Source organism: Bos javanicus, chromosome 4, assembly GCF_032452875.1.
Source record: "Bos javanicus breed banteng chromosome 4, ARS-OSU_banteng_1.0, whole genome shotgun sequence".
In the NCBI taxonomy this organism is placed as follows: Eukaryota; Metazoa; Chordata; class Mammalia; order Artiodactyla; family Bovidae; genus Bos; species Bos javanicus.
This window is the reverse complement of record NC_083871.1, coordinates 101,939,814-101,966,193: the sequence shown is the minus strand read 5'-3', so window position 1 is coordinate 101,966,193 and position 26,380 is coordinate 101,939,814. Positions and strand designations below refer to the sequence as shown.

Genomic DNA, 26,380 nt, shown 5'->3' with positions numbered 1-26,380 from the left:
ACATAAGTCAGAATGGAGAGGAATAAATAATTTGGATACAATAAACAATATACAGTGAAACAATTTTTAGTTAAGAAAGCATCAAATTCAGTGGACCTGGGATGAGAGGTTGCTTAGTCTGCTTGGGAAATACGAGCAGACCAGTGTGACTGCATGTCAGTGACCAAGAGGGAGAGAGATAGAAGATGAGGCAACTGGACAGGGAAAGGAAGAGACAAGTGGGGCAGGGACACCAGTCAGGGGGCTATCGGGAATATTCCAAGCTAGGGGGATGGAGGATCAGGTGGTAACAGTAGAGGCGGTGAGCATTAATCGGGTTTCATACACATTTTGAAACTAAAGTCAGTAACATTATTTCCCGAACCCAATTCCGTCAGGCTTTCTTCCTCCTCATTCCACTGTCCCTACTTTTGTCAAGATCATCAGTGACTTACCATGTTCACATGGAGAAATCCAATGGCCAGTTCTCAGTCTTCAGCTTTTGATGCAGACCTTCTAGGGGCACTTTCTTCCTGGAAACGTTACACTCTTTTTATGTTTTCCTCGTACTCCAATGGCCACTCCATCCAGGTCTCCTGTGCTGGATCTTTCCTATGTTCTCAAACTCTTAAATGTTGGAACGTTCCACGGTTCAGAAATCAGAGCTTTCCATCCACATTCAGTCCTTAGGGTTTTCCATTCAGTTCTCTTGGCTTTAGATCAGTTAACGGTTGTCTCCCAAATTATTCATACAGTACAAACCTCTTCTTTGAACTTCAGACTTATAAAAAACAGCCTTCTCAACATCTTCACTTGAAGGTCTAATAAGCATCTCAGAATTTCACATCCTCAAAACCGAACTCTTATTGCAGTGATCATTTCATAACGTATTAAAATATCAAGTGCTATATTACACACCTGAAACTAATATATTGAATGTTAATTATAACACAATTGAAAATAGAATAAAAGAAGAACCTGAACTCTTGACTTACTCCCTAAGTCTGCTTTTACTCTAGTCTTCTCCCTTAATGCTCAGTAAATGGTGTTCCCATTCTTGCAACTGCAAGTATTTGCTAAAAACTTCAGATTAGTGAAAGCAGACTCTCTGGGGATGGGATGATGTCAGGTATTCATCAAAGCTCATCACGTCATTTTAATGAGCAATCAGATTTGAGAAGCAGCGTGTTTGATCCAGCACCTTTTTCTTTCCTTCTTCTCTTACAAATGTCGGGCTTTCTAATCAGGTTCCCCACTTAGGAGTGAAGCTAGTTCATCTTAGCAGTAGCAGTCCTTGCTGCACATGGATAGTGATCAGCAAGCCCCTGAGTGCTTGTGGGGTTGGGGGGCAGTCTTTAGTGCAGGAACATACCAACTGGCCTAGCGTGAATGAAGCCTCCCAGCCCAGTGAGTTACTGATGTCTCTCACATCTCTGACTCCCAGGTCTTGCCTGCTCCTGCCCAGCTTCCTTGACCTACCAGGACTTAGTTGCTGGCCTGCCTAGATTGGTATTATCAAGGATTTTTGACCTTTCCCCCACTGTAACATGTTATACTTCACTTTTTAAAAGAGTTGGTGGGATTTCTGCTGTAATAAATATTCCTAGTATTTGCTGCTATAATTATTTGTTTAGTCTCCATGCTCATTGTTAGGCTTTACTTTACACTAACTCCGTGCCTGGGCTCCCCAGGTGGTGCGAGTGGTAGAGAAGCCGCCTGCCAATGCAGGAGACGTAAGAGATGCCGGTTCAGTCCTTGGGTTGGGAAGATGCCCTGGAGAAGGAAGCGGCAAACCCACTCCAGTATTCTTGCCTGGAGAATCCTAGAGGAGCCTGGTGGGCTACAGTCCATGGGATTGCAAAGAGTCAGATATGACTGATGAGACTTGGCACACAACCCAGTGCCTGGCACCAGGGGTGTGGAAAAATGCTTACTAAATAAATTGAAGAATAAGACAATGGAAAGAAATTCTACAGATGATTATAAGTTACAGCTGGATACTAAATTCCCAGCTGTAGAATATTTTAGTTTGTTGAGCTTGATTTATTTAGGATAACTGGCAGAGCATTGCCTTTTAATTAATTTTTTTTTTTTGCCTTGGAAGTCTCTCTTTATTTTTTTTCATTTTAAATTTAAATTTATTTTAATTAGAGGCTAATTACTTTACAATATTGTATTGGTTTTGCCATACATCAACATGAATCCACCACGGGTGTACACGTGTTCCCATTATTTCATCCATCACTACCTGAGAACTTTTAGGGTTCCAAGTGAAGTGAAGTGAAAGTTGCCCAGTCATGTCTGACTCTTTGTGACACCGTGGACCATACAGTCCATGGAATTCTCCAGGCCAGAATATTGGATTGGGGAGCCTTTCCCTTCTCCAGGGGATCTTCCCAACCCAGGGACTGAAGCCAGGTCTCCCGCATGGCGGACAGATTCTTTACCAGCAGAGCCACGAGGGAAGCCCATAGGGTTCCAAACCTACAGCTATTCTCTGTTTGCTACTGGAAGTATGAAAATATTTTTAGAAGCAGGGAAATCATTCAACTTGGAGAACTTAGAATTGGGTGAAGGCCCTATTGAACTGGTAATAGGTTCAAACTGGTAGAAATTTGTTATGCTATATATAAGTCTATACAGTGACTTAAAACTAACTTTTAAGAAGCTTCTGGTTTAGAAGCATAATTTACCCATTAATAACATATGTGTTTTCAAGAAGTCTTTAAAATACTTTACTACTGCTATCCTCCTTAGCTAACTTGTTAAAGAGAATCAACCTTTAATAGAATTCTGGTCTCAGTTGTTGTGGACTCTTCAGTGGGCCTGGATGAATAAGGCTTTAGGTTGAATACCTTGAGGGTTTTTCCCCCTTGTTTACTATATATTTCAAAGATGACCACCGACATGGTTAAAACATCTTTGGAGCTAACATCTTCATTATGGCTCAGAATTTTTTCAAACACCTTTTTCCATTTCTAGAATGTCAGTAGGACAAACTCCAGCAGTATTGTAAGGAGTAAAATGAGAAGTCTTCAGACTGCTGGGATTCACTAGTTTTCTTCCAAAAATCTAAATTTGAGATCCATTCTCCCCCCTCCCCGGCCCCCACTTATGCCTGAAAAGAAAATTGAAGTCAGGTGTGTCTTTTCCCTCCAGGAAAATGCCGTGAACGGAGAGCACCTGTGGCTGGAGACCAACGTCTCGGGAGACCTGTGCTACCTGGGAGAGGAGAGCTGCCAAGTCAGATTTGCAGTGAGTGTGCGCCCGGCTCCCCTGTGGTCTGGCCTTTGTGGAGGGAGCCTTGTGGGTAATTGAATCTGAAGGCAGCTGGGGTCACCTCGCCTGAATTTCCAAGGAGAGGTTTGAAAGAGCCTGTCCCTGTGAGACAGCCGACAGGGTTTATCAAATTAGCATGGCATTTAAGGGCTCATTTGAATGGTTTTAGGTGTTTTTCTTGACTCTGCAGGTGGAACTGTGGAGCAAGGTGCTACTTTGTCATGATAACCAGGGTGGGTATTTGTTCATGTCTGGGGGTGGGGTGTCTTGTGGGGAGAGGCCTGTGTGTGGAGGAAGGGTCTCTGTGGGAGGGGGCTCTCCTACGTAGGGGAGCATGTGTGGTGGAGGGCACTACTCTTGGGCAAAGCTGGAGATGAGTGCAGACCTTGGTCTAGTGGTGAGTGCAGGCTTACAAATAATTAAGACTAGTCTCCAGATGATAAAATTCTAGGAACTATTAATATATACATGAACGACAGTCAATTACATTAAGAGTATATGTGGCTTTTAAATGTTTGAATGTTAAATCCTCTTTATGTTCTGTGAAAAGAGCGTGGTTGCCAGGCAGTAAGTTGGGAGGAACTAAAATTTTAGTATTGAGAAAGTGAACTTAAAATTTTTGTGTGGTTTCAAATGATGGTTCCAAAAAGAAAGTAATGGGAAACTTAGAGTAGTAAAAAAGAGAAAGAAAAGATGTATTATTTCTTATTTGGGGGAAATTGGCATCATAATTGACCTAATAATTTTTTTCTTTTTGATTATGCTTGTTTATTATGTGAAAGAAAGATTGGGGCAAAATGTAGAACCTAGAAACTGCGAATGACTATGTTTCTGTGAATAATGAAGAAGGAAGAAATTGAGTTTCTGCCAAAGTTTCTGGAAGAATATAGACCCCAGGGACTTTTATTAGGCTGCCTGGAATCACAAAGCTGGGGAACAAAGATCTTTAAAATTACATTAGCTGTTTTGATACCTAGTTTATAGATTTTGTTTGAAAAACTTTATGAGAGTTTGGAGGACCAAGGTTTGTTTGAGTGAGGGTGGAACAGTTAAATATCAGTTAGAGATCCAGCTGTACAGGCTCTCAATCCAAAGTCAGGAAACCTGGATTTGAGTCTCAGTGTTACCACTGGCTATGTGACGTTGAGAACGCCTGACCTTTGGGTGTTGGCCACCTTCAAGGTAGAAAAATGGAGTAGGATTAAATTAATTTTGTTTCCCACTTGGATCTGTACTTTGTTGTTTGAGTTTTTTTAATGTAGTTGTAAATTCAGTTGATTTAAACATCATTTCAACTTTATGCATATGCATTTCAATTAAAGTATAATTGCATGGAATTCGATTAAATTAACCAAAACCAAGAGAAGCTCAGCTGTTTGGACTAAAATGCTATAAATGATGAATTAGCATTTGGATCTTAGTTAATTGCGTAAATACTGGTCTTGATAATGGAAAATGGAAAAAATGAAAGCCAATTCTTCCTGCATGTGTACTTTTGAACTGTTATCTACTGATGTTGCTGCCAACAAATAGACTGTAATTTTATGGGGTTCTGCCTTATTTCTAGATTACTCTTTGATCTTTTTCTGATGGTCTTTTAGGGTCAGCCATATATTACCTCTCTTGACAAAAATATGAACAGGTACCTACATCCTCCTTAACCTTTGTTTCAGTAAATAGCACTAATTGATTATAATTGGTCACTGTTACCTCCAGGCCAGGAAAGTAATTTAAAAAAAAAAAGGAAATTTTAGGGAGCTGTAAGTAAATAATGGAGTTATGAGAATTTCTAATGTTCTTTTGAACCTTCCTTATGCTTGCATCCCAAATACTTGGCTCTCTTAGCTCACTTTACAAAGTGTCTGGAAGATAAAGATCTCTCCTCCCAAGAACATTAATTAAATGAAGGCATAAGTTGGTGAGGAAGCTGAAGATCTAACTGTGTTTCCTCATTTCACGTTCTTGGAGGCCCAGTTTCTTTACCTGTAAAGTAAGGGAAATGTTGTTTTGAGGATTAGGTGAGATAATGCATTGAATCAGCTTAGTTGCCAGACAGACATAATGAATTAAAAGAGGAAAAAAATAAAAACCTACAAAGGAGAAGAGCAGACAATTTACAAAGGAACAACCAATCAGAAAGGCACGCAAATTAAAACAACGATGAAAAGTCAACATCGTGGGTCTGTTAACAAAGATTTACAGAATGATACTACCTCACTGGCTAGTTTGGAACAAAACTGGTTTTCTCATTATTGAAATTGTCCATATGTATTCATAAGAAAAGCATTAGAAAACCTAGCTCGCTCTCTCCACCTCATTTTGGCATCACATTTTAGGAAGGACATTGACAAAGAGAAGACCCAGGACAGTGTAGGAAACTTTGTAGTAGAAGGAAGGAGAGGAAACTCTCCTATAGAAGAGATGGGGAAGTTAGGATGGCTATTATAAACAAAAAGTCCGCTGAGGGAATCTGAGAGTTTGAAGTATAGTGGTTTTTCATTGGCTGAGCTGTTGCCAGGTAAAGAAAAAAAAAAAATCTTTCTTCCTCTTTACGGTGATAGTAAAGCAGTGTCACTTCCTGCCAGAGATGCAAAGTATGTCTCTTTCTGTTGGGATCTGAGAGGGGGCTTTCCAGGTGTCTTTTCCAATAGATGAAATCTCCAGGTTGCAAGGTTTGATGCTTAAGGTCTTCATTTCCATGACTATGTTTTCCCTTTGGTGACCATGAGTTTGTTTTTGAAGTCTATGACTCTGTTTTTGTTTTGTAAATAAGTTCATTTGTATCATTTTTTCTAGATTACAGGTATAAGTGATATTGTATATTTGTCTTCCTCTGTCTGACTTCCTTCACTTAGTATGACAATCTCTAAGTTCATCCATGTTGCTGCAAATGGCATTATTTCATTCTTTTTTATGGCTAAGTAATATTCCATTGTAGGGGCTTCCCAGGTGGTTCAGTGGTAAAGAATCCATCTGCTAAGCAGATCTGGGTTCAATCCCTGGGTTGGGGAGATAGATCCCCTGGAGAAGGAAATGGCAACCCACTCCAGTATTTTTGCCTGGGAAATCCCATGGACAGAGGAACCTAACGGGCTACAGTCCCTGAGGTTGCAAGGAGTCAGACACGACTTAACAACTAAACAGCAACAACAAATATTCCATTGTATATAAGCACCACATCTTTATTCCTCTGTCAACAGGCATTTGCATGGATTTAATGTCTTGGCTGTTGTAAATAGCGCTGCACTGAACATTGAGAAGAAAGGGGAAGTATCTTGCTCTCCACTGTTAGAAAGGTAGAGCTAAGTTCTAGATATAGAATCCACTGACTCTAAGAGTGGATCTTACACTTTGGTATCATAAACATCACCTGGGAAACCTGTTAACAATGTAGATTACTTTTTAAAATCCTTGCTCCAAATGCTGATTCAGTGTGTCTGGAGTTAGACTTGGGAACCTGCAATTTTCAACAAGCACCTCAAATAATTATGGTACAGATGGGCCACAAACTTAACTTTGACAAATACTGTATTATAAGGAAGAACTTTAACAATCAGAGCTAGGACAACCAGCAAGAGCACAGGTTCCTGGAGAGATGGGCTCAAAGAGGGTGTTTATGAGTAGGTTAGGGGCCATCTTTCAAGGATGCTGCAAGGGGTGTACCTCTGCTTTGGATAAGAGGTTAGGCGAGGAGATCTCCAAGAGGGGCTCCAGTTTAATATTCTATTTGCAGCTCTCTTAGAATTGAGCAACAGTTTTGAAAGGGAAAAAAATAAAAGCATGTGTAATCAAATTATGTATTCTCATTTCTTTTAAAGAACCACCTTTGAAGAAAGCCAACCTGTCGGGTTTAGTATCAAATTACCATAACCAGGTGCTACCTGCAGGCTTCTAAACAAAGTCCAGGCAGAGCATGGTGGAGGAGTGAATCCATCACTGAAGAGGTGCTTTTCACTCCATACCCTAATTTAGCAAAGCAAATGTCACGGGTGGAAGTTAAGAGAAAGGAGGAATCAGTGTGGGCTGAGTAGACAGAGGAGGCTTCATGGAAATGGGGCTTGAAGGCAGTATTGAAAGATGGGTTAGACTTACATAAGTAGAGTGGGGAAGGAGAACTTTTCAGGCAGGGGGAGGAACATGGGCAGACTGAAAGGCAGGAAGATGCTTTGTACGAGGGAGGAGACAGTCACGAGACACCATGAACACAGCAAAGGGCACGTGTTAGGTAAGAATGGAAATCAGGATGGATGGGGGTGTCTGTCTGTGTTTTCTCAACTGAAACTCAGAGTGCATGTTGTAAAAAATGGCTGTGTGCTGATGGAGCCTGGCCATATTGTCTAAAGCAGGATGGACTTGAGGGTGAAACTGACTGCTGTGAAACTGTCACCCCAGCTTATGGGGACAGTGCCAGAATTTATTTAAAACCAAAGCCATCCTGCAAATTCGGACCTCCTTCTGCCATACATGGATGGACCTGGGGGGCTGATATTGGAGGACATTGCAGATGAGGCAGAGACGACATGAAGACTGTTGTCGGAGCATGTGCTCCAGAATCTCAGGGCTGAATCAAATTACCTTTAAACTTCTTCCTTTCTTATTTCCTCCAGTGACAACATTTAATACTGTAGAATGTCTGTGAGTAGATATTTAATGGGATTAAAGTTGTTCCCAAATCAGCGACAGTCCCCAGGTTAGTAACAGCTTCTTTTTCTCATCTGGAGAGAAGAAAAGGATGCAGAAGTAATGAAATTGGAGCAGAAGGATCATGGTTTCCCATCATGATTATGAGGGGAAAAACTAAAAAAAAAATTCCCGCAAGGACCACTTTTACTTCATGATGTTTCCTTAAATGGATGTTTCTTTAATCATTTGTTCTACAAATACTTATGGGATGAGTACCCTGTACTAGAATCTTCAGACTGAGTTGAGAGTGACAGGTGACAGTTAATTGTAAGTGACAACATCATGACTTATAGGGACACTCTGTAGAAGTCATTCTGGTGTGTGGCTGATAGAATATACAAAGATGTTCAGCCAAATACATACTTGATCCCAAAGACACTCACTAAGAATCCACAGAGGACATAGGGTGCACACTTATTTTTACACCTAAAAATACTGCCTGTGTCACTATGTAGGGGTGTAGACAACCATGCTCACACCTGGGTAGTGGAAAGGATGGAGGTTCTGAGTGAAACTCACCTGGGTTGGAAAACCTTTTGTTTCATCCAAGTACTGAGTGAATTTTGGACATAGCGTTTCACTTCCTTTTTGCCCCCATTTCCTGATTTATTGTATTGTTGTTAAGATGGACCCCAGTGATTCTTATTCCTGGATAAGCATTGTCATTCCTTTTGAAACTTTGCTTCTTAATTTTACTTTGTAAAATGGTTGGTTCCCTGCCTGGATCTACCACATCAGGATCTCTGGAGAGTGGGACCAGACGTGAGTATTTTAAAAACAAACTCTACAGCTGATATTATGTTCTGTCACACACAGTGGGTGGGAGCCACTGATCTACTTTGTAGAGTATCAGAACCAAATGAAGTGGCCTGGAACCCACGTCTGGTGTATAGTAGCTGTTACGGGGTCAATTGTGTACCCCCCAAACATGCTGAGGTCCTCACCCCCACGACCCCCAGATATGACTTATTCAGAAATAGGATTGCCGCAGATATAATTAAGATGGGGTCACACTGCAGTAGGGTGGGGACCTCATCCATTTTGACAAGTGTCCTTACAAAAGAGGAGAGGGCACACAGGGGTAGACAGGGAAGAAAGCCACGTCCTGGTGCAGGCAGAGACTGGGGTGACAGAGCTGCAAGCCAAGCCCTGCACCTACTACCAGAAGCTAGGAGAGAGGTCTGGACAGATTCAACTTCAGAAGGATGCCAACCCTGTTAACACCTCAGAGTCAGACTGTGCGAGAATTCACATTTCTATTGCTTTCAGTTCCCCAGGGTATGGTACTTGGCTAGGGCAGCCCTAGGAAGTGAAGGCAGTATTCATTCTGTTAAAGTGAGTTACCTCACCTGGCCACACAGGTGCCTGCACACGGCTCTCAGATGCCCTCGCACAGGTACATTTAAGTCGGGCTTGCTGGAGGATTTCAGTTGACAGGTATGTGGCTTTCTGGAAACATGAGCAGACAGACAGGTAGGTGCCAGAAGCCAAGAACTATGGGAAAAGAGAAGGTAGAAAGGTGAGGGAGACTGCGTAGGTTGGGTAAGAGGGAAAAGGAGCTGACAGACTTCAGAGTGCTGTTACCAGATATATCTTCTCTATTTTTAAATGTGCTTATGTCACCTCCTTTCTGTGGGTGGGCTGATGGGTACTGTTTTGCTTTTGTTATTATTTTGTTCGTGTGTTCGGTGGTTCGCCTTTGGCAAAAGTGGCCAACCCCGCCTGTGACACCTGACCTTAACACTGTTTGGCACTAAACAAATATAGTTTTAGGAAATGAACGAATTGCATTAAGGAGGCCAGGTGAGATGGGGAGGAGGGGGAGTGGAGAGAGAGGAGCCACTCGGATGCAGAGACAAGCAGATCTGGATCGAAATCCTGGCCCTGTCCTGCTGCTCTGCGTCTCAGGTCTCCCTGTAAAACAGTGATGGTTATATCTGCTTCTCGGAATTGGTGGGAGGATTAAATTAGTTGATAAAGGTTAACCTCCTCCCTCTTTGTCTCCTGTCCCTGATTATACTTCAATATCATTGGTTGAATGAGCTACTCAGTAATTTGGTTGGACTTTGGTTTCAGCACAGCCTTCTGTTCAGGAGGATTCTGCCTAGCCCCAGCAGTGAGAGTCTCACACTTTCCCTGTCATTTTGCTGCTGTGGGTAGTACGCATAGACTCCCCAGGTCGTGGGTGGAACCAACTGACTGCTATAAACCAAAGTAACTCCTTCTGGACTATATTTCACAGGCCATATCTTCTTCTTGGTCAGAAGCCTCATCCTTGTCATTGGGCACCACGGCATCTGCTCACGAGGATGCTGGCTACATCCCTGGGTTTTTGAAAGAAACTTGTAAGAAGAACAGGGACTTCCCTGGTGGCTCAGAGAGTGCTGAATCCACCTGCAATGCGGGAGACCTGGGTTTGATCCCTGAGTTGGGAAGATCCCAAGAATACAAGGGCAGTAGCTCTCTGTCCTATTTGAAGGAAACTTTCAGCTTTTTGTTTTAAAAAGGAAAAAAGATGGTGAACCTGGTGACAGTCCTGTCTGTTTCGTTTCTGGAAGATGCGGGTACCGGACAGCAGTATGTGCAGATGCTGGTTTGCATGCCTCTGTGTGCTGGGAGTGAGAAGAGAGAGCTGGTCCCCAGCACAGGTGGCTGATGACCTCTGACCGTCTGTGCATTCGGGTCTGGGGCGTGGACACCCCAGAGCACCCGCACTGAACGGGAGCCTCAGACTGCACTGGGACTGCCTGCTTGCCGCCTCTGGTCATCCAACATAGCAGACTGATGCTCTGTACCTCCAGATGGTGGCCTGGCTGGGCGGGTGCAGGCTCACAGAGAGAGAGCTGGGAGTGTGGCAGCGAGGCTCAGGAGCCCAAGCCAGCCTTGCAAAGCTGTTTGGATGCTGGTGCGAAGATGCCATCTCTGTGGAGCCTCTGAGGCCGCTGCTCTCTGCCAGAGACGCCTCCCACCACGAGGATGCTGGGGAGCTCATGAATGCAGATGACTCAGAGAGAACAGAGCCATCAACCAGAATAATTCTGAAAAAGCATTTGCTCAGATGGACTCTCTGCTTTTGACCCCTGAGTCAGGGGATGTGAGTGGAGGAAGAGGGCAGGGTGTTCCCGTGGGTGCAAGGGGTGTTGCCCATATGTGTCTGGCCAGATGGTCGGGAATTTCCACGAGGTCAGCCAGGTACACACCCAGAACTGAGACCAGCATGTGGCAGGTCCTTAGTAAAATTAGTCATTGTTATTACAACTATCGTTATCACTGTAATTATTTCGCATGGAGTGTTATCTGTATACCCGAGGAGCATATAATACAGACCCCGCCCACTTTATGCACTAAAGAGAATGATAGGATATGGAGCCCAGGAAGCTACAGGGTTCGGTCACCCTCCTAGGTGACCTGGCATCAGCAGCGCCATTGTCTATTTGTACAGTGTGCTTAAAAAAAAATTAAAATGTTCTGGAGAGCACTGAACTCCTGTAAAAGCAATATGGGATATCATTCCTTAAAAGAGCCTTGTGATAAAAAAAAAAAAAAAGAACCTTGTAATCAAATAAGCTTAAACACCCTTAACAATCAAATACTTACTCTGAAACTCTAAAAAGGGCACTTGTTTAGTCGCTAAGTCATGTCCAACTCTTTTGTGACCCCATGGACTGTAGCTCACCATGCTCCTCTGTCCATAGGATTTTCTAGGCGAGAATACTGGAGGAGGGTGCCATTTCCTCCAAAGAAGGGCAGTGGTGTGGAGGATTTCCTATATGTTTGCTCGGGGGATGGGATGATTGTTGAAAACTCATTATTTCCCCCACAGAACACCTGTCATCATCTTGTAGGATCTCAGTATTCAGTAGAAAACTATTTGAGAAATACCCATGCAGTGCAGTTTTCCTCTTGTCAATATTGGTCAGTAACAGCAACCCTTTGGGGTGGTCACTGGGGCAGTTTACTCCCATGAAAAGGAAAGAAAACTCAGAGATACTTAATCACCACCCTGGGGCTTCATTCATAACTTTTATGTATCTTTATGTAATTCTTTTGTGTTTGTTCTAAACTTCCATTAAGCCGTGTGTGTGTGTGTGTCTGTCCATCTTATTTTTAGAGTTTGAGCCTCTAAGAATAGTAGTCATCTGTTCCGCAATAATTATTTTTGTTTTTTGGCCACACAAAAAATCACTCCAGATGGTGACTGCAGCCATGAAATTAAAAGACGCTTACTCCTTGGAAGAAAAGCTATGACCAACCTAGACAGCATATTAAAAAGCAGAGACATTACTTTGCCAACAAAGGTCCATCTAGTCAAAGCTATGGTTTTTCCAGTAGTCATGTATGGATGTGAGAGTTGGACTATAAAGAAAGCTGAGTGCTGAAGAATTGATGCTTTTGAACTGTGGTGTTGGAGAAGACTCTTGAGAGTCCCTTGGACTGCAAGGAGATCCAACCAGTCCATCCTAAAGGAGATCAGTCCTGAATATTCTTTGGAAGGACTGATACTGAAGCTGAAGCTCTAATACTTTGGCCACCTGATGTGAAGAACTGACTCACTGGAAAAGCCCTTGATGCTGGGAAAGATTAAAGGCGGGAGGAGAAGGGGATGATAGAGGATGAGATGGCTGGATGGCATCACCAACTCAATGGACATGAGTTTGAGTAAGCTCCGGGAGTTGGCGATGGACAGGGAGGCCTGGCGTGCTGCAGTCCGTGGCGTCGCAAAGAGTCGGACATGACTGAGTGACTGAACTGACTGTGCATCATGTGGTATTTTGGTTCCCTGACCAGGGATTGAACCCATGCTGCCTGCAATGGAAGCAGAGTCTTACCTGGACCCTTTTCTTTTTTTTTTTTTTTGCAATGATACTTGAATGATGATTGAAGCTGCATTTGTGTGTGTGTGGTGGAGGGTGGTTTATGAGCCTGTGTGGCACAGTTCAGTTCTTACTTGACATTGGTATGGTTCTGTTACTTAATAGAAATAATTTACATGTGATTTGGCATAGGATTTACATGTCACCCAGGCAATGCCCAGGTGTACAGAAAATCTTTTTCTTCCTTCAGTGTCCCTCAGGGCTCTAACCAGCCCTCTTTTTTCTGAGAGGCCCCAGGCTTGGCTGAAGCATTATTCGCATTAGCAGTTACCCAGAACTACTACTGGCCCCAAGGTGACATTGACTGTATTTTAGGAGATTTTTTTGGTTTTGTTTTTCCTACCTCATATGCCAGACAGATACAGATTGCAGAAGGTGGTGTTTTAAAGATGCAAGGAATTGGCAAAGTCTGCTCTGAGGTCTTTGTTTGAGAAGATATGCAGGCTTTGGAATCAAGTGCTGCTGCTGCTGCTAAGTCGCTTCAGTCGTGTCCGACTTTGTGCGACCCCATAGACGGCAGCCCACCAGGCTCCCCCGTCCCTGGGATTCTCCAGGCAAGAACACTGGAGTGGGTTGCCATTTCCTTCTCCAATGCATGAAAGTGAAAAGTGAAAGTGAAGTTGCTCAGTTGTGTCCGACTTTCAGCAACCCCATGGACTGCAGCCTACCAGGCTCCTCCGTCCATGGGATTTTCCAGGCAAGAGTACTGGAGTGGGGTGCCACAAGTGACCCAGCTTCAAATCTAGTCTTTGGGATTTTCTAGTTGTGTGATGTCCTTCATTGTTTTAACCTCTTTAGGCCTCAGTTTCATATCTGAGGCCTAGATATGCCACATTAAAGTGTGGATAATACCTACTGCTTATGGTTTCCATGAACTGTCAGTGAGATAAAGCATATGCAGCAATGCCTGATGTGGCCAGTTACAAGTGATCAATAAAAATTGGTTATTTTGATTGTTATTCCTCAAGTAAAAGTGGTTTCAGGGGGTTGTCAGAAACTGAAACCAAGCAGGCAGTGCCAGAGTATTGGATACCCTGGGTGTCCAGGTATTAACTTCAGGGCCCCATCATCATCTCCTCTCTTGCACTGAATAAAAGAGGGTGAAACAACCAGCCCAGCTGAGCCCTTTCTCCAGTCTCCAGATCTTTCACAGTACTCATCACTTTCTCGTCTTTGTAACAGCATCACGTCTTACTCATGTCTGTGTCCTCCATTAAAGCATAAGCTTCATTTAGCACGGGACTCTGCCTGGATCCTCAGCACTGAGAACCGGGTAGCACTGAGTGCTTACCCTACCCTTTTTCACAGAATGAATGAATGAGTTCAATGATGAGATTGTTGGAAGACACACACAGACATCAATCCCCAGATCAGCCCTGCCATTTAAGTATCATTATACTTAGAATCCAAGATGTTTGAATTTTTGCCTTATTTTTAAGGCTCTTCACGGGGAGATGCCACACTCACTTCTACAGGTATTGCAGGGTTTTAAGTCCAGTTTTGCCTATGTTGTGCCCTTCTTATTTGATTCTCCTGGAAGATAGAGACTGCTATTGACCATTCTTGGCACAGGGCGTCATGGTAGGTTGTCATTAATCATCTCCTTGGGATTCTCATGAGAACAGATCATCTAAGGCAATCATGTCAAATATAATGGATTCCTAGCTTCACTAGTCTTGTTCCCCTAATCCATCACTAGTAAAATGAAAGGTAAGTAGTACGATGTAATAGAAGGATATGGTTTTGAGTCAGAAAGACCTAAGTTCCACTCCTGGCCAGCGTCTCTTGGGCAAGTTGCTCAGTCTCCTTGGGTCTCAGCTGCTTATCTGTAAGGCAGGTGAATGGTACCCACATTGTGCGGCTGAGCTGAGCTGTGTCTCTCAGACACATGGTGTGTATATCACACTGCCAGCCTTCTGGTAAGTACTCTTGTGATAATGGTATCCTTATTGAAAAATGGTATCGGTAGTTGTATGTATGTGAAGGAAAACCACATGGCCAATTGGAGATACAGTTTTGGGTGAATGGAAATTGAAATGGTGGTCTTCTGGCCTAGACTGACTGAAAGACTTTGTCTTCATTATGTCCTCAGCAGCTTGGGATGTTGGAAATGACAGTGAAGGGAGAGGTAATTTACCACAGTTTGATATGGCTTTTTAAGTAGATGCAATCTTATGGATTAAAGTAAATGTCTCTAGATTATTGTTTAGAGATCTTGTGCTGTGAACTTTAGAAGAAAAAAAAAAATTCCGTGTATTTCCAGGGAGTGAACTGATAATGCGAATGTATTAGGAATCATGCTGCAAGTAAGATGGCATATATGGTGCTATCAGGCTGGCAAATATTAAAAGGCAAACTGTGGTTGCTGTTTCCTAGTTTATGTTAAGCTTCAGATCTCTGCTTTGCCCTTGATACACTACCTTGAAAGTGAAAGTGAAGTCACTCAGTCATATCTGACTCTTTGCGACCCCTTGGACTGTAGCCCGCCAGGCTCCTCTGTCCATGGGATTCTCCAGGCAAGAATACTGGAGTGGGTTGCCATTTCCTTCTCCAGGGGAATCTTCCCAACCCAGGGATCGAACCCAGGTCTCCCGCATTGTAGGCGGACGCTTTAACCTCTGAGCTACCAGGGAAGCCCGATACACTACCTTAGAGCAAGACAATTAAGAGAACATTGAAACACCATTTCCTGTTGTCTCTACTGTGACTTCTGTAACATGTCCAACTCACACCTAACTGATGGAAACTAGTGAGTACACATGTGTTTGTGTTTTCTAGTTGCGTATCTACTTATTAGTGCCTGTATACTTGTAATCGTATTTATATACATTTTTGTGTACATACAGAAGCACTTCAATCTACAGAAAGATACATGGCAGCTTTGATCTGAGATAACTTTGAAGAGAGTACAAATATTGAGCAGGGAACAGCCATAAAAGCATCTGAGAAGAACCAAAGCAGAAAGATAACACGTGATAAACTTAAAGCTATTGACCAGCCACTGTTAGAACCTGCTAACATCAAAGCTGAGAGGCACAGAGGAAACAAATGGTAAAAAAGAAATGAGGCAAAGACAAGCAGGCAGAAGAAAATACACAGCAAAACAAGAGATGAGAGTAACAGTGCATAGACAGTCAATAATAGTAGTCATGGAAATATGGTGTCTCCTTGGGTAAAATGAGAATCAGGAATAGAATTATGGATTTTTGATGATTTCTTGGAGTTCATTAGTCAGAAGTCCCTTTTTCATGCATGATGGCCATGCAAAGCTGGTAGAAGGAACACCAGTCTTCGACCAGTCAATGAGGGGCACCCAGAGCATCATCAGCCTGGTTCTGGGGGCAACCGTGTGTTGGTATGTTTCCATTAAACTTGCACCAGCCAATACAAACTTAGCAGGCCATTCTTCATCCGTTTCATAAGTAGCAGCTGCAATCTATGTTTGGTTTATGTCTCAGTAACTGGACCTGAATTTTATGTAGTTGTACAAAAGGTAGTAGATGTGTATACCAGTTACCCAATCAAATTCCAGGACGTAGACTTCTCCTAAGAGTCACGTGGCAGTTTTTTATTAAAGCCCATTAGAGAAGCCTGTGCCTATCACTTTCTTCTCATTTAAAAACAAACAAACAAAAAACAAACTAAATTCTCTAGCATAAGCCACTTTTAAATCACTCTTAAAGAGACTGATTTGGTAGAAATTTCACTGTTGAGTTGAGTCCCTAAGTCATGTCCAACTCTTTTGCAACCCCATGGACTGGGCCCACCAGACTTCTCTGTCCATGAAATTACCCAGGTAAGAATAGTGGAGTGGGTTGCCATTTCCTTCTCTAGGGGATCTTGCTGGACCAAGGTTCCACTCTGTGTCTCCTGCATTGCAGGCAGATTCTTTACTGCCTGAGCCACCAGGAGTTTCACTGTAAGGGTGAACTATTGAGATAGGGACATGTACCTTTTTCCCCTCTTAAAATGAACCTAGCGACTTCCTTAGTCCAGTGACTAAGATTCCACACTCCCACCGCAGGGGACCCAGGTTTGCTCCCTGGTCAGGGAACTAGATCCTACATGCCGCAACTAAAGATCCTGCCTGCCACAACTAAGATCAGAGATCCCACTTTCTACAGCTAAGACCTGGCACAGCCAAATAACTATTTAAAGAAACAAAACCAAAATGTGCCTGTGCTGTTCTGACCACGACTTGTTCCAATCCTAATCCAATAGTCAAAACACAGTGAGGCTTCAATTGATAACCAGCCATCAACTTTAGCTTTGAATTAACTCGCTAGCTAGTAATTTGGTTCTTCCCAAATTGTTCCTCCCGTGAGCCCTGATTGGCTGCTTTTCTGGAAGAGGTAAGGTTTCCAGGTGGCAGTCTCATTTTTTCCATGTGGTTCTTCATACTCAGCTCCTTTCCCTTTGGCTTCCTGCTCTAAGAGTTTGGTTTTCTTTCTCTTCACATGAAAAATACAAAATGCACTAGCTGTTGGGGAAATAAAAAAATGTATGCGTGTCCAAACAATGGCACTTTTCTCCTATTCTCTGTGTCTCTAGGGCGCTGTGGAGCAGGCCCTTCTGTGTCTTAGCTCCGATGGGTCCTGCCTACCCGAGATTTACAGGCTTATCTGTGGTTCCTCAGGGGAGGTGTCTCTGGAAACATAAACACTTTCATATGCAAAGTGCTTCAGATAATGTGTGCCTTAGTACAGAACAAACTCTACTGTTTGAAGAGCGCATTCAGTGAGTTCTATTGCAGTACTTCAGAGGCAGTCCCTACCATAACAGGGCACGAGAGACAAGGGCATGTAGTCAGCTGCTGCGCGCACAGCAGCAAGCTGACCATGGACTTGGAGTGCAGCCATCCGGGGCTGGTCTGCTCCTGAAAGACATAAAGCCCAGGCTGAGGCCTCCTTTCGGGAGACCTGCGTGAGATGGAAAGAGGGCCCCACTCTCTCAGTGGTTCATCACTCTGGCTTTTCTGCTTTTACTTCTGCTCCATTCTTTATCATTCCAATTCAGGCCCTCATTGCCTAATATGTGGATTTTCACTATGAACTCTCATTACTTAAAAACCACCATTTAAAATTAGAGTATGGTTGCTTTGCCTGCAATGGAGACCTGAGTTTGATCCCTGGGTCTCTGGCAGATCCCCTGAAGAAGGGAATCCCCTGGAGAAGGCTACCCACTCAGGTACTCTGGCCTGGAGAATTCCCAGGACAGAGGATCCTGGCAGGCTACCGTCATGAGCTTCAGTCCGTGGGGTTGCAAAGAGTTGGACATGACTAAGCGACTAATACTTTCACTTTCAGCCTTTGGCAAGATACCGTTCTTGTCTGATGTCTCTGAAACTCCCTCAAAGACACCATTTGTGGTCACAAAATTTGTTCAGCTGTCCTCCCCATGAAGCCTATGCACCCCATTTTCCCTCTAAGATTTATAAAGGTCTTCTGTCCCTCAAACACCGCTAGGTCCCACTTTCTCTCTCCTTTTGGGGTTGCCTACCCTGAGAATGCCTGTGCCTTGGAGGGGGAGGAGGTTTCTCTCATCATTCCAAAGCCACCAGTTCTCCAGCCTGAGGTTAGTCTGGGGGCTTATGTTAGGAGAAAGGCCTGGTCTGCAAGCCCATTCTTCTCCCCTCCATTCCTCTCTCCCTCCCTTCCAGAACATCTCTTGAGCTCCTATTATGGATCAGGCAGTGTTTCCTGGTGTTGGATTAGAACAGTATGGAAACACAGGGGACTCTCCCCATCTCCTTGTAACCTTATCCTTTTAACCCTGGGCCTCTCGGGAATGGTTTTGCTCTGCTATTTCTCTTTGAGTTCCTCGTGACCCACAGACAGCGTTCCTGCTCTTTGCCTTTGTGGCCCTCCACCTGATCGCCTGCCCAACACACACAGAAGCCTCCACACTCCACCATGAAATGCGATGCCCCATGACTCACGCAAATGGACACCTGTGAGCCCCTGGCTCGGGGCCCCACTGGACACGCAGAAACCGGATCTGTTCCTCTTAGGAGGCATCAGTGCCTACTGTGTAAAGAGACTCTGGATCTTCTTCCTGCGACAGTGTCTTCAATTTTTCAAATATTTATATATCTTTTAAGGCCAGTTAAAGAATTGTGTATGTGGTTTTTTTTTCTTTTTTCCTGTGAGGTGCTTTTTACTGCTTCAGCCTCTGCTCTAAATGATAGCCTTTATTGTCCGAGCTGTTCATTTAGCATTTAGCCACGCAGGGCCTTCTCCTGTTAATAAGCTTCGTCTCGAGTCCTCCTTGTCTCAAGTGGCTCGCCAGCTTCTCCCAGGAAGGACAGAAGCTTCCTTTGCTTCACTTCCTGCTTAGCACTCCGTGTTTCAGCAACATGCAGAGTTCACTATGTCAGACACCTCCAACCGCCCTGATTCCAGTGAACCGCAGATTTAGGTGTACGGGTGTGTGTGTGAGCGTTGAATGAGTACTTCTGTTACGGTTTATCTGATCCCTGACCCAGCCTCCTGTTGGTCTTGCTCCTTTTGCTTTCATATATTCTGAGGCGCTTCTGGCATCTTTAGTATCTCAGACGGTGGTGATGGGGTGTGTCTCAGAGGGCTCCAGCCCCCTCACTGAGCCCTCTCCAGAGGACACAGGTGCAAACAGGTGGCGCCCTGACACATGAAGGCCTGGACTCTCCAACATGCGCAGTGGTGCCCAGGGCGAGGGCTGGCACCCTGTCACACCGAGCGAGGTCTCCCTCCAGGAGACTCTTGAGAGAGAGAGGGGGCTCGGAGACTCTCCCTGGGCACAGACTTGTCCTGACATGTGGCCTTTCTGCTCCCAGGTCCAGGCTAGTGAAATCCTGCCATCAAAGTAGCAATCCTGCCAAGTAAGAGAGGCCACAATAGGGGTGTGCTGGTACTTCAGCTACCTACCCTCTTGATTTGTCCAAAATGTCCTGTCTTTCTATCTGAGAAAGACAGGCTCCCTCGCAAGTGGCCATGAAGCCTTTGCTTTGGCCCTGAAGCCACAGTAATGGAGCCTCCAGATAATGTCAGTCTTCTTTTTTCCCTGATACCAATTTGCAGATTGCATCCTAGACGCCCCAGAGGAGTAGCACTTGCCAAGGATGCTTGTCATTTCTTCTAATTAGGTTTTTAAATAAATCAAAGAACTCTTGTTTTCCATTTACCTAGGATTAGACAGCAGCAGTGTTCTTGTTTGCCTTGCCCATAGAGGCAGTCCCCACTAAAGGTTTGCCGGATTCCTGACCCTCCAAAGGCTTAGGAGGTTTCCTTTACCTCCACCTTTGGAGATGAAGAAGGGATGAAGACGGGGCCCAATCGCCCCGTCTCCCTTTTCCATCAGAGTGCCTCCCTGTAAACAGAGCTTCGGGTGCAGAAGTGAGGATAAAATTCTTCTCGCCCTACTTGCTGTTTCTCCTTCACCTGACTCCCAGCACTCAGCTTCTCTTTTTCACCATGATTCTTATGAGGTGGGAAGGGTGAGGAGGTTTAGAATTACTGGGGAGAAGACAGCTGGGGGAGCCTGAGTTTGGAAGCTCAGCCCACCACCTCATCCAGCCTTCTGTTTTTTGTTTTTTTATTTATTTATTTTAATTGGAGGCTAATTACTTCATAGTCATCCAGCCTTCTTCTCCCAGCTTTTCACCACTCAGCTCCTCATCTCATCCTCCCCCCAGGACTTTGTCTGCTTCCTTCCCCTCTCCTAGTGTGGTTGCATCCCTGCCCAGAGCCACTTTCCTGGCCATTCATCCTTTTGTCCCTGTGGCCTTGTGACAGGGGCAGGGCTGATGGAAACATTGGTTTCTTGCATTTTATCTGGGAGCCTGTGTTCTGGGGACTCTGTCTGCAATGAGATGCTGCCAGGCCCATACTACTGTTTGGCCAGCAGTAGGCTCTGGCCCCTGAGGTCTCTTGAGACAGGAGGCTGAGAAAGAGTAGCCACATGGTCTCTGGAGACTAAATTTTTCCTCCTGCTTCTCATCTCTGTGATTAAACCTCTGTGTGTGTGTGTGTGTGTGTGTGTGTGTGTGTTGGGGGAGGGTATCTTTAAAAATACTGCAGGAGAGATGTGGTCAGAGGCACGATGACTCGCTCATCTTCAGGGAAACATGAGATTTGCTGGATATTTATTGGGGAGAGGCTCAGTCAGCCTTGTCATACACGGTTCTTGGGTCAGATTTCACATTATTAGGGGTGACATTTGAATTAAGTTACCTCGTAGCATGGTGGCCTTGACCTGTCACAAATCATAAACCTGTGAAGCTAGGTTCCTTTTCTTTCTCCTCTTCTTTCCTTCCCTCCCTTGCTTCTCTCTCTTTCTATCAAATGCTGTTGCCTACCACCAGATCTTTATTATTTAGTAGAAATCACATCTCTTATTCAAAGGAAGCAAACATAGCTTGCTTGGTGGTACAGATGAATCAGAGACTTGTGACAAAAGGGAGTGGGCAGGTGGGATGGGATGAGATATTAACTCTTCTCGGGGACAGTTGCATACTTTCTACCACTATTGCCTCCGGTCCTTTCAGCCCCTCTCCAGCTTCCATCCCCAGTGCCAGTGGTCTAAGGCTGTTTTACTTCTGTGCCTGAGGTGAGCCGAAGTTTGGAAAGGAATTGTTGCTGCTTAGAGTGCCAGCAATGCCTGCAGCATGGGAAACGTGCAGGGCCCAGTCAGAACTGGGAAGGTGTTCTCTTCCATCACTGTTAGGTCTGCTGCTCAGGTTGTGCCCACCATCCTAAAGCACAGCATATCATTCATGGTGGCACGATTATATGAGTCAATTCTGGTCACTGCATGTGTGCTCAGTCCCTTAGTCTTGTCCGACTCGTGACCCCATAGGCTATAGCCTGCCAGGCTCCTCTGTCCATGGGATTTTCCAGGCAAGAATACTGGAGTGGGTTGCCATTTCCTTCTCCAGGGGATCTTCCTGACCCAGGGATCCAACCCACATCTCTTGTGCCTGCTGCATTGGCAAGCCAATTCTTTACCACTAACGCCACCTGGGAAGCATTGTATAATGGGATATAATTTATGCTAAGTCACTTCAGTCGTGTCCGACTCTGTGCGACCCCATAGACAGCAGCCCACCAGGCTCCTCTGTCCCTGGGATTCTCCAGGCAAGAACACTGGAGTGGGTTGCCATTTCCTTCTCCAATGCATGAAAGTGAAAAGTGAAAGTGAAGTCGCTCAGTTGTGTCTGACTCTTGGCGACCCCATGGACTGCAGCCTACCAGGCTCCTCCACCCATGGAATTTTCCAGGCAAGAGTACTGGAGTGGGGTGCCATATGTAATTTATAGTATAGCCTATATTGTTTTAGTTTTCCCAGATGTGCCTGCCCACTAGTTTTTACAGATGTTGCACACACGGACACATACACAATTACAAATTCATGAACCTCCTTTTACAAAATGAGGAAACCCTTGGAAAGGTACTGAGGTCACTTGATATTTGAAGCAATAAGCCTAATTGGTCTTTAAATCAAGAGAGCGAATTATTAAACTTTTATAATTGTTAAGCATGTTTACTTCCCAGGTCATATTTATTTTTGAATTTGCCCATTTTGGTGCTAGGTTCTATCACAGCTGTCCCACTAAGAAGAATGACAGCTAATCTGCCAACTTAATTTGAATGACTTTTCTTGCTTTATCATTTTTTATAGTGAAGAAAGTATTGACTTAAATTAAGAGCTTTTAAAGAAAAGGTGAATACTTACAGTATTTAGAATATCTAGATTCCTGCATTTTATCTTTATATTTAGTTTGAATCTTGCAAATAAAAATTGGAACATAACCAAGCATGAATTGAGCATTTTTGCCCAGGAGCTTATTATCCAGCTGCTTCAAAGAACTTGAGCCAATTGAAGCACAGTGATAAACCAAGAAGTCAGCAGTTCGGAGTTCTGATTCACTGAAACAGTTTTCATCAGTTGAAAAGCAAAAATCGATATATTTTTCTACTATGGAAAAAGACCTGGGGCCTTCAATCAGAATTTATTCACTTAATTTTGCATATGATTATATACAGACCTTAATTATCTAATTTATCAGATTATACGCTGTTTAGAAACTGTCATTTAGGAAATTGAGGGCAACTAAAGTCAGACACAACAACTTCTAGCCTGATAGGAAGACAGGAAGCAGAAAAATGACTGTTCTCTATAGTAAAAGGCATCATGTTGTGCTTATAAAGACAAATTCAGATTATGGTTTATATATTCTGCCTCAGAAGGCATAGAAGCACATATTATATTTTATGAGGGCCTTTAAAATTCAATATTGTCTAAATAAAATCAGTTTTATAGTGTAAGGCACTTTTCTTCATATATTATCATTTGTAGTACATTGCTCTTGCATTATTACACATGAATAATATCCGTGTGAGTGGATGTGTGCTAAAGTCGCTTCAGTCATGCTCAACTCTTTGCAACCCTATGAACTGTCGCCCACCAGGCTCCTGTGTCCATGGGGTTCTCCAGGCAGAAATACTGGGGTGGGTTGCCATGCCCTCCTCCAGGGGATCTTCTTGACCCAGGGACTGAACCTGATGTATCAGTGTAACTGCACGTTATCCTAGGAAACTGAGAGAGAACGGTCTTAACCTACTGGCTCTCAAACTTTTCCCGGCAAGATCCCGTATTCAAAAAAGATCCTGACTTGAAATCCAGACAGAAAGCAAGGCAAGGAAGAGGTGTTCTGGCTTCGACGAGTGCATGTTTGTCCCTTCCCACCATCCCCAGGGGCTTCTTAGGAGCCTCATGGAGCCCTTATGCAATCTTGTGCAGACCCCAGCACAGAGCACACGGTCAGGCGCAAAGCTCGACCAGGGCAGGACTTAACTGGAGGGAGGCTTTTCAGGTGGCCTTGAATAACCCTGTAAGTGGTTGCTACCATGAGAGTATCACTTTGCTTGCTTGCTGTGAAATCTCCTAGGGGTTGGTGGATAAAAAGTAGAATGAGATCGACTCTCAAGCATCACTGTAACTCTTGAGCAACAGGACTCTAGAGCCCCATGCATTTGCTGCAGGTTACGCTAAAGCGGTGGTCCCCACCAGGAGTTCCAGCTAACAGGAGCGCATCAGGAGTTTGCTAATGGGCACTCAGCCCATGAAAAACTACACACCTGGAATTTTATTACTGTTGCCTTGAGTGATGTCGCCCTTGCTGGTGCCGCCGCTTCTGCTTGTCATTCTTGTTCTCTCTCCCCTTCTCCTACCCTTCCTTTTTCTTCCCACCCATCATCCCCTCTTTCTTTTTAGTAGTGAAGCCAAGACACTTTTCAGTGGTGTAGCTAGATGCTTGGATTTCCCTTTATCCTGTCTTTTTGCAAAATCAATTGATTGCCAAACTTGCTTAAAGTTCCAGACCATGTCCTTTCCTCAGGCAGAGGGAAACCAAGAATGATGAAAGCATTTGCAAGCACAGTACCTAAACCTTAGTCAGTGGGTATTAGGGTGACACATGTCATTGCCGCAGTACTGACTGCAGTGTTCTTGGTGCTTGACTGGTGTCTGATGACACTGTGGAGACCTGTGTTTGAATGGGTAGAGCCGTCTAGGAGGCAGGAGGCTATAGTTTCTTTGCCGATTCTGTCCCTCCCAAGGTGCTGGTTTGCATTTCTTCCAGGCTCCTTTTGTAGCAGTATCACCTCAATTTTTAGCTCAAAAATCAAATCCCAGGAGGAGAAGCCAGTCCTCAGAATGTACCCTGTGGCAGTGCCTTTCTTGAGGACAGGGACTCGGGGCCTTTCACACATCGATGCTTTGATGGGCTATTTCACAGATTGACTTTGTTATAGTAAGTTTCTTTCAGTGCTCAAACCCCCAAATTATTCATGCAATTCTGCCTTTTAGCTTGTCCTTCACAGAGAGACCTGAGCATTGGTAGCTTACACTTTCCATGGCACTAGGAGCAATGAATCAACATTTCCACACCTTCCTCTCCCTCTCTCTACTGCTTGTTTTTTAGTTAGAGAAAAGATCAGCCTCAGGGAGTATTTTTATTGTGAATTTTTAACTCGCACTGAGTGTCAGCGAGGCCAAACTATGTAATGCTTCTAAGCAGGAGTCTTGTTTCAGACCACCTGGCCCTGCTGTGCTCTAAATGTATAACTTCCTGTGCCTCAGCTTTCTTATCTGTATAATGAAAGTAAGAATAGTGTCTTATTTCTCAGGGTGGTGAGGATTAAATGTTACTGTTTGTGAAGTGCTTACTAGAATACCTAGCACATGGCAGGTAGTACATTCATGTGAGTTGCTCTTATGTTACTGTTGCTGCTGCTATGATGATGATAATGATTAGTAAAAGTTAGACTTGTCTTTTTACTTTCCAGACTATCTGGGCAGAAACCCAAGTAGGTTTGTTTAGGTTTGTGCTGGGAATAAAACCCCGAGGTGAAGGCCCCTTGAAATGTAGACTCTTTGACTGTAGGGAAAGAGTGCTTGTTTTGAACCTGGTATGTTGGCCCTACCCCTTAGAGTAAACATGAAAAAAAAAAAAATTAGAAGATAATAATGCCTACCATGTTAGGTCATGAAACTTAGAGAAGGAAAAAACAGCAGAATAAAGAACTTGGCTCATAGTATATCCTCAACATATAACATCTAGTATATAATTATGTTGTAAAGAGAACATCTCGGCCACCCTAAGTTGTGACTATGTAGCTGCTTAGTAGATCAAAGGACTATTGATGAAGCTTGTCATATTATTGAATGTCTATGATGAAGTTTTAAATTGGTTTATGTTTGCCTTATTTCTGAATGTTCTCTTTACTACCAGGGAACCCTTCAGAGCAGACTGCTAACGTTTCTCCTTGTCTTCTGAACTGTCTGTTGTAGAAATCAGCTCTCAGGAGGAAGTGTGCAGTCTGTAAGATTGTCGTCCATACCGCCTGCATTGAACAGCTAGAAAAGGTGAGACAGCGCCACCTGCTGCAATCTTTGCTACCCTGCAAGTGTTTGGACTTAAGAGACAAAGCGTCAGTTCTCATTTTCAACTTCTTGACAACTATGCTCTTTTAAAAACCTAGAAGTCTAGCATTATCACCAGATTAATAATGGGAGGACTATGCTTAAGGTTTACATCCACTCTATTGTTTACTGAGCTTTAATTTGATATCATTTCATGTTGACTCTTGGGTAAAGGAATAAAAAGGTTAGAGAGAAAAGCCTGGTATGGGCCTATTTCTTCACAATAACAGCAAGTGTTGTCATTCGCCCATGGGATTTGTTGGTTTTCTAGGGTAACTCTAGGTAATTTTTAGGGTAATTCTAGTTAGGTGCTCTCCCTAATATAATACACTTTTCTTTTTAAATGACAGATTAATTTCAGATGTAAACCAACATTTCGAGAAGGAGGTTCAAGATCACCAAGAGAAGTAAGTATTTCAGAGCTCTAGTGCAAATGCCACCTTTTATTTCCCATTGATTCACTGCATTCATTGTCATCAGGGATTAAAAAAAATCTGTCTCCCTCCATTTCACATTAGTGTCTTATCAGTATCTCAACAAATACAATCAGTAAACCCCCCAAGTCTCTTCAGGGTGTGTCTGCTCCCCTTTCTTCTTCTCATAGA

General features: G+C 43.8%; 1 protein-coding gene across 2 annotated transcripts in view; it reads left to right on the top strand.

Moving 5' to 3' along the window:
• DGKI (diacylglycerol kinase iota) overlaps nucleotides 1–26,380 on the top strand; it is a 515,206-nt gene that overhangs the window by 205,262 nt on the left and 283,564 nt on the right. For both annotated transcript variants that reach the window (XM_061414831.1, XM_061414832.1), the window contains exons 3-5: nucleotides 3,139–3,234; nucleotides 25,644–25,718; nucleotides 26,126–26,182. In XM_061414831.1, coding sequence (XP_061270815.1) covers nucleotides 3,139–3,234; nucleotides 25,644–25,718; nucleotides 26,126–26,182 — 228 coding nt within the window. The remainder of the gene's footprint in view (nucleotides 1–3,138; nucleotides 3,235–25,643; nucleotides 25,719–26,125; nucleotides 26,183–26,380) is intronic.